At 40.2% G+C, this 6,662-nt stretch overlaps 1 protein-coding gene across 1 annotated transcript in view; it reads right to left on the bottom strand.

The window, feature by feature from the left end:
* Nucleotides 1–291: 291 nt before the first annotated feature.
* ABHD5 (abhydrolase domain containing 5, lysophosphatidic acid acyltransferase) overlaps nt 292–6,662 on the bottom strand; it is a 44,101-nt gene continuing 37,730 nt past the window's right edge. Inside the window, exons 5-7 of the mRNA XM_053262517.1 lie at nt 4,675–4,786; nt 3,577–3,763; nt 292–2,900 (exon numbers count right to left, since the gene is read on the bottom strand). Of these exons, the coding sequence (XP_053118492.1) occupies nt 2,811–2,900; nt 3,577–3,763; nt 4,675–4,786 (389 nt within the window). The 3' untranslated portion in view covers nt 292–2,810. The remainder of the gene's footprint in view (nt 2,901–3,576; nt 3,764–4,674; nt 4,787–6,662) is intronic.

Raw genomic sequence — 6,662 nt, 5'->3', positions numbered from 1 at the left:
CCCCCACCCCTTCTCTTCCTCTTCTTCTGCTTTTTTTAGTAGCTGATTGGGAACAGGGAACATGCTATTGCTGCTTTTAAAGGTTTCTGTTCCTTTTAATTACAAGTTTCTTTGCAAATTCAGCCCATTTTATTGCTTCCTGCTCAGTGCAGCTGTGGGCTTAGTTTGGCCCTTAATTAGTTAACTTCTGTTCCCTGACAGGGAGGCTGTTAGTTATTAGTTTTAGTTATTTCCCCCCTTTTAAAAACGTAACAAGAGTATTTCTTTAAAGAAAGAAGAGGAAGACATACAAAATGTAAACTGAAGTATTTAATTGTGCAAAACATACATAAAGAGTTATTTACTAGCAGAGCTAGCTGGAAGAGTAAGGATAAGTGAAGAAATGTCTATATTTGGCACTGAATCCTTTATCTATATTCCTAAAATATGGCAATGTGGTGCTCCCAACATTTAAGTTTCTAAAATTACAAAATTCAGTCAACAGAAGGGTTTAATTGGTTTGTTTCATGTGGTATCAGTTCTGAAAGTCATCTGATACAGGCAAAAATTACTTTTTAAAAGGAAGTCTAAAGAACAACCTTTTCTTCAGCTGGTCTTTCTTACACATTCTAAATGTCCAACACAAACCGAGAAGTATAAAATTAAATTCTTCACTGAAGAGTTACTATACTGCTCCTTAAAGTAAAAATTGCATACTAAAAGAAAAATCAAGATCTGCTATTTAGTTTTGAAGACAAGGTTTACTGGTCAAAAACCCCCACACAAACTCAATTGCACAATTGCACAATGGTGCCAAAGTTCAGCATAAAAATAGCCACAAGAATTACAGGATATGACCAATATTATCACAGTGCTGAAGAAGTAACCTCTTAGAGGGAACCCTTTTTCATTACCATAAGACAATCAAACATCATGCAAAGAATGAAGGTTTTACACAGTGGGGCTAAACATGCACAGGCAAAACTGGACTAGGAAAGCCCAGTCCAGATTTGCTGGTGCGTGTGAACCACTGGGAGCCATGTGGCTCCCAGTGGCAAACCCTGTTGGGTGCCCAGCTGTTAGCCAGGGTTTAAACTGTGCGGCTCCTACACACAAGTAGCCTCCCAATAGGCATCAGGAGGCTCCCCATAATGTACCGTGCACTCGCTTCCAGCCCCAAAAACGCACTCACTTCTGTCCCCAAAAACTCACTGCTGTCGGCAGGAGCCCGGAATCCTCTGGGCGAGTGATCTGCTCGCTCAGCAAGGGAGAGAGGATCGTCTGCAGGGGAGGTGTTTCAAGGCTTTCTCCCCTCACCTCTTTTGAGCCCTTTCTCCAATCATAAGAAAGCACTCATTGTCTCCTAGCCACAGTGAACTCCACTTTCCTCTTTGAGCTCAAGGACAGAAATAATTCTACTGCTGATTGTGGTTTAGTGCAAGCCAGGGGCTGTTGTAATGTCTGAACTGGGCAATCCTGACTCATTCTAGCCAGATAAACTAGGATCTGAAGCAGGGATTGTACTGTCCATGCATAAAACTAGAGGATATCATGGAAAACCAGGATTCAGTTCCGCCTCCAAGCAATATCTGCACTGGGCTTGTATATTTAAGAGAAAGCAAAATAATTTATTTTTAAGAATAACTTCAGACTGGTTCAAAGACACTATGGAAAAAAAGATCAAGGATTCAGTATTGAAAAGCTAACCAATAAGTTATTGTGCAAACATTTGGATTTACAAACTACTTCATTTGCCCTTAAGATAAGCAAACAGTCTTGTAAAGAACCAGAGCCTAAATATAAAATACTGCGTACAATCAAGTATTCTTATTTAAAATGGTGAGGTAAGAGTCTGTTTCTGTATTTATTTGCATTGTTTAATGTCTATAGGATAGCTGGTGTTGACATGGTTATGCATTTTCCAGTTACTGGCTCACTATTCCAATCATTTATAAGAAAAAGCAAGACTGAGAGAGATTTTCAAGTGGAATTCTTACTAACTTCCAAAAGCTTGAGAATTCGGCCAACAGTGAATCCTGTAATAATTGCTTTTCCAAATAAGCAGGTTGTATATTTGTAGTAGTCGTGCAACTAAAAAAGCATTTTAGTCTTCAAATCCACTGGGCTCTACACTACAGCATCTCTTTAAAAGCACAAGTATTAGCAATATTAGTGCATCTTCCAAAATGAAGCTCCCTAGGAAACTGAACACAACAAAATTTACTGAACTGACAAAAATATTTCAAGGGTGAGGTGGGGAATTTCACTACTACCCAGCTTTTCCTCAACTCTTAGCACTGAGCATCAAGAAAAAGAACACAGATGAGAATTGTTTTGGCAAAGTCCCACTTCATAAGCTACAATAAACAGTTAAGATATTCTACATATACACTCTTCTGTTTGAAAGAGGAAAAACTTTCACATTCTTAAAAAGATCAGTGTATGAAGACCACAACATATGGATGCTGAAGTAGCTGAACTGCATTTTTACTCACCATTTATGAAAATCTTAAATACAGAAAACCCTGCTGTATGTGTAGAACAGTTTTTAAAAATCCAGTTTAAAAATGTTATATTTTATATAGACACAAATACCCTATCTAAACATAAAAAGAACAGTACTAAACTGTACAAAGTTGTTTTTTTTATATCTCCCCGTCCCAGCAAAAGGCACTGAGTAGTTTAGAGCATACAAACATCTTGAAAGAGATGGTGGAAACAAAACCTTTTTTTAAAAAAAAAAAAGTCTGTATTCCTTAACATTTATAATATTCTACAAGGTATTGCTTTGAATTCTATCTGTGGCTGGTTTTCCAAAAAGCAGAATGCCATCAGTCCACAGAATTGCAGATCTCTTTTATTTTCTGGTTGAAGTCTTCAGGTTGATCAGCATACACGTAATGACCTGCACCAAGGATAGCCTATGGAAGAGGTAATAAAAAGAGATATGAGGAATCTAAAAAAAACCAACAATAATAATTAAAGTTCACTTGCAAGAAAAACCAAGTGCTTTGCATAAAGTGGGGTGTTTTGTTTTTGTTTTTTAAAGATGGACACACACACACTTGCCCAAAATTTAAACAGCAATGATCTGGACAAAACTCAAATAAAGACTTCAAAAAACAGGATGTTGCAGGTCTCTTATCCTAAACACTGTAGATATCACAACAGGACAGCACAAAGAGAGTTCACAGTGAAGCAGTCCTACAACACAGCCCTCAACTCGCTATTCCATTATAAAAAGTTTTTTTCAAGTATTATAGAAGCACAGGCTTGTGCTGCCTCCATATAGCCAAAGCTTTTAGGTTACCAAGTAAGCAAATCATCACCAATGACACTCTTTTTCCATCATGTTCTGTGTTAACAATTGCTTTGTGTGATGTCTCCATGCCTCATTTGGCTATGAAGGCATTCCCAGTGCAGTGATCACATTGTTGCACTAGTGTGCTTTCTGGAATCATACTGTGACCCAGTGCATCACCACAGATTTGCACTGGCACAAATAAGGCACAGGTCTTTGCATACTGAAAGAAGTGTTTATAATACCAGTCAATGTATAATACAAGTTAATCTAAAGAACTAAAATGTGCCACTTACTATGGTTTTCACATAGGAATTTGGTCGCAAGGACTGGATGGTGGTCCCAGAATTGCCATCTATACATGACCGTGCTCCATAAATCACAGTGATAGGAATGTTTGGGTGCATCTCAGCAATCCGTTGTAGCATTGGCCTTTTTGCCCATCCATATGGAACTGTCATGTTCTTGAAAGCTGTTTCACCACTGAAAGTTATCCATGGAAAAAAAGAAATTACTCAGAATACAAGCAACCTTGCAGTACTTTTAAGTGTGAATTTCAAGGTTATTCAAAGGAGGTGTGGGGGGGGTGGAGAAGTGTGTCTAATCTTGAGAAGAGAATTATGGCTTTAAAAACCCATTTTGATTCTCCTGGATTATAGTTTGGATAATAACAAATGAGAAGTCAGATAATTAATCTGTTGTGGTTTATACATTATGTGGTATATACATTATGTAGAACAAAAGGTTTGAATGTTGCCTGCTGTATACCATCTCAAAACAGGAAAAGCTTATATATTTTCTGAAAGCCTGCTGGTTTAGGCTTGGTCTGACTGCAAAAGATTGGGAGTTTGACACTTTTAGGGAAGTCGCCAAGAATGCCTCTTATATATTCTCACTTATGTAACCTCACTGTTCAGCTTGGTACACAGGGAGCACAATCAAGGTAATACTCATAGTTGACCTTGAAGAACAAAAGAGGTGACTATGCCCTTGCTATGTAGAACTCAAGCCATTAAGGGTTTTTATTATTTTCTGTAGTACCCAGCATGTTGACCAGAGATTCTAAGAGGACTATCAAATTGGATGATGATTTCTGCAAAACCCATACATTTTTTGGCTCCATATCTCTGATTTAGAAGTAAACTTTCAACTTTACTGACTTTCAATGTTACTTCTAAGCTAACTTAATTCAAAATTAGGACTGCTTGTTCATTTGCCTGTAGGATATTTACAGTAAATCTCCACCATCATACGTTTTATTTACAGTTTTATTTATAGTAATTCCCCACCAGCATATGTTTTATATGCTGTTCAGTGGCATATGAAATATCAACAGTGAAAGGTTGGGGGTTTCTGTAATAAATGAATTCAACAGTTTGTTAGCTCATCTTTACCTTGGTGACTGCACATTACAATGGTAGATATATTCTGTGACGGTATCATCATCAAACATAGAAGAATACTTTCTTTTGAAGTCTGGCCTAATACGCTGTACAAGGCTCAATCCTGTAAAAAAACCAAGAAAAAAATAATAAAAACTACTAACCGTGGACACAGGATAGCTTTCAAACTGCTCAGTAGTAACATTTTACAACTGAACAGTGTTTACAGAGTTCATTTGTTTTCTGATCCCATAATTATCAGTCATTTTAGACAGGCAGGCAGTGGAACAATTAAGAGCAATGTTGCTATTGCCAAGAATACATACTCTTTACACACACAGGAGCCCCAGTGAGAAGTTATTGAGCACAGCAGCTCTCATGGTCATGGCTCTGAAAGTGAGAAGGAAGTCCTGTCCCGCCGCTGTCACTCATCCCCTCCTGCTGGCCACTCACAGCTACAGTGCCATTTGTATGAAGGGGAAAGTGCTGTAACTTTGATGGCCGGCACTTCTGTGAGCGGTAGGGATGTGTGAGCCAGATGGCCGCCGGCAAGGGAAAAGTTTCATTTTAAAGTTTTAATTACTTATAAAAACAAGCCGCCGGCACCAATGGGAACAGAAGCTCCTTTCACTCCCTCTCCCTGCTGGCCTCCCAGATCAGGCTGGCCATGCTGTGGCCCATTTTGGGCCTCTTCACACGTGTGCTTGCACAGAGGCCCAAACGGGCCACAGCATGGCTGGCCTATCATTTGGGAGACCGGCGGAGGTGGTGGTGGAAGGAGTCCTCACAGTGGTGGCAGCTTGGTAATTAAAATTTTAAGAAGCCTTTTCCCTCCCCCCCCACCCCCTATTTCGCCTTTGGGGATTCCCCTTTACAAGGATCCCCGTTGAGCTGGCTCGCAAGGTGGGTTTTCAAGCCAGGCTTGGCTCAACCTATCCTCGGACCAGCTCCCCTCTGATTCAGTTCAAGGGCGAGCCTTTGAGCTGGCTTGCACATCCCTAGTGAGCAGCAGCCTGGATTGCCTGAGGCTGCTGCTCATGGAAGCATTGAACATAACAGTTACGGTTCTCCCCCTTTCTAACAAATGGTGCCATAACCGTGAGCAACTAGCAGGAGGGGGTGAGTGACAGAGGCGGGGCAGGACTTCCTCCCCACTTTCAGATCCTTAACCGTGACTGTTACTGCACTTAATAATGTCTGAATGGGAGCTAGGGCAGTGGCTCCCAAACTGGGAGCCTCCAGATGTTGCTGAACTACAGATCCCATAATCTCCAGCCACAATAAATTGTAGCTGGGGCTGATGGGAGTTGTAGTTCAGCAACATCTGGAGGCTCCCAGTTTTGGAACCACTGGGCTAGGATGTACACCAATCTCCTCCTCCACAGACCACTCTTTTGTGCTCAGCAATAAGCTTACACTAAACTTAAAGTACACATATGCAAACTCCACTAGATTATAGTTAGGGTGTCTGAAGCTCAGTTCAAGAAAATCAGATGTAGTTGACAGGTTAGTTTAACTTCTGCATTGGGTAAATTGATGAATTTACCTTCATATTTAAGGACAAAATTATTAAATATATAGAAGAAAAGGCCTTGCTGAAGGAGAACCAGCATGGCTTCTGCAAGTCTTGCCTCACTAACCTTTTGGAGTTCTTTGAGATTGTCAACAGGCATGAGGATTAAGATGATCCGGTTGACATAGCATACATGGACTTCCAAAAAGCTTTTGACAAAGTTCCCCACCAAATGCTCTTGCGTAAACTTAGCAGTCATAGGATAGGGGGACAGGTTCATGTGTGGATTGGTAACTGGTTGAAGGACAGTAAACAGAGGGTAGGAATAAATGGACAGTTTTCACAATGGAGGGAAGTAAGAAGTAGGGTCCCCCGGGGATCTGTATTGGGACCATTGCTCTTTAACCTGTTCATAAGTGATCTAGAAGTTGGGGTAACCAGTGAAGTAGTCAAATTTGCAGATGACACGAAACTATTTAGGGTAGTG

This window comes from Hemicordylus capensis, chromosome 6 (assembly GCF_027244095.1).
Source record: "Hemicordylus capensis ecotype Gifberg chromosome 6, rHemCap1.1.pri, whole genome shotgun sequence".
NCBI classification, from domain to species: domain Eukaryota; kingdom Metazoa; phylum Chordata; class Lepidosauria; order Squamata; family Cordylidae; genus Hemicordylus; species Hemicordylus capensis.
Note: the sequence above shows the minus strand (reverse complement) of the source record. Positions and strands in the feature narration are given on the sequence as shown.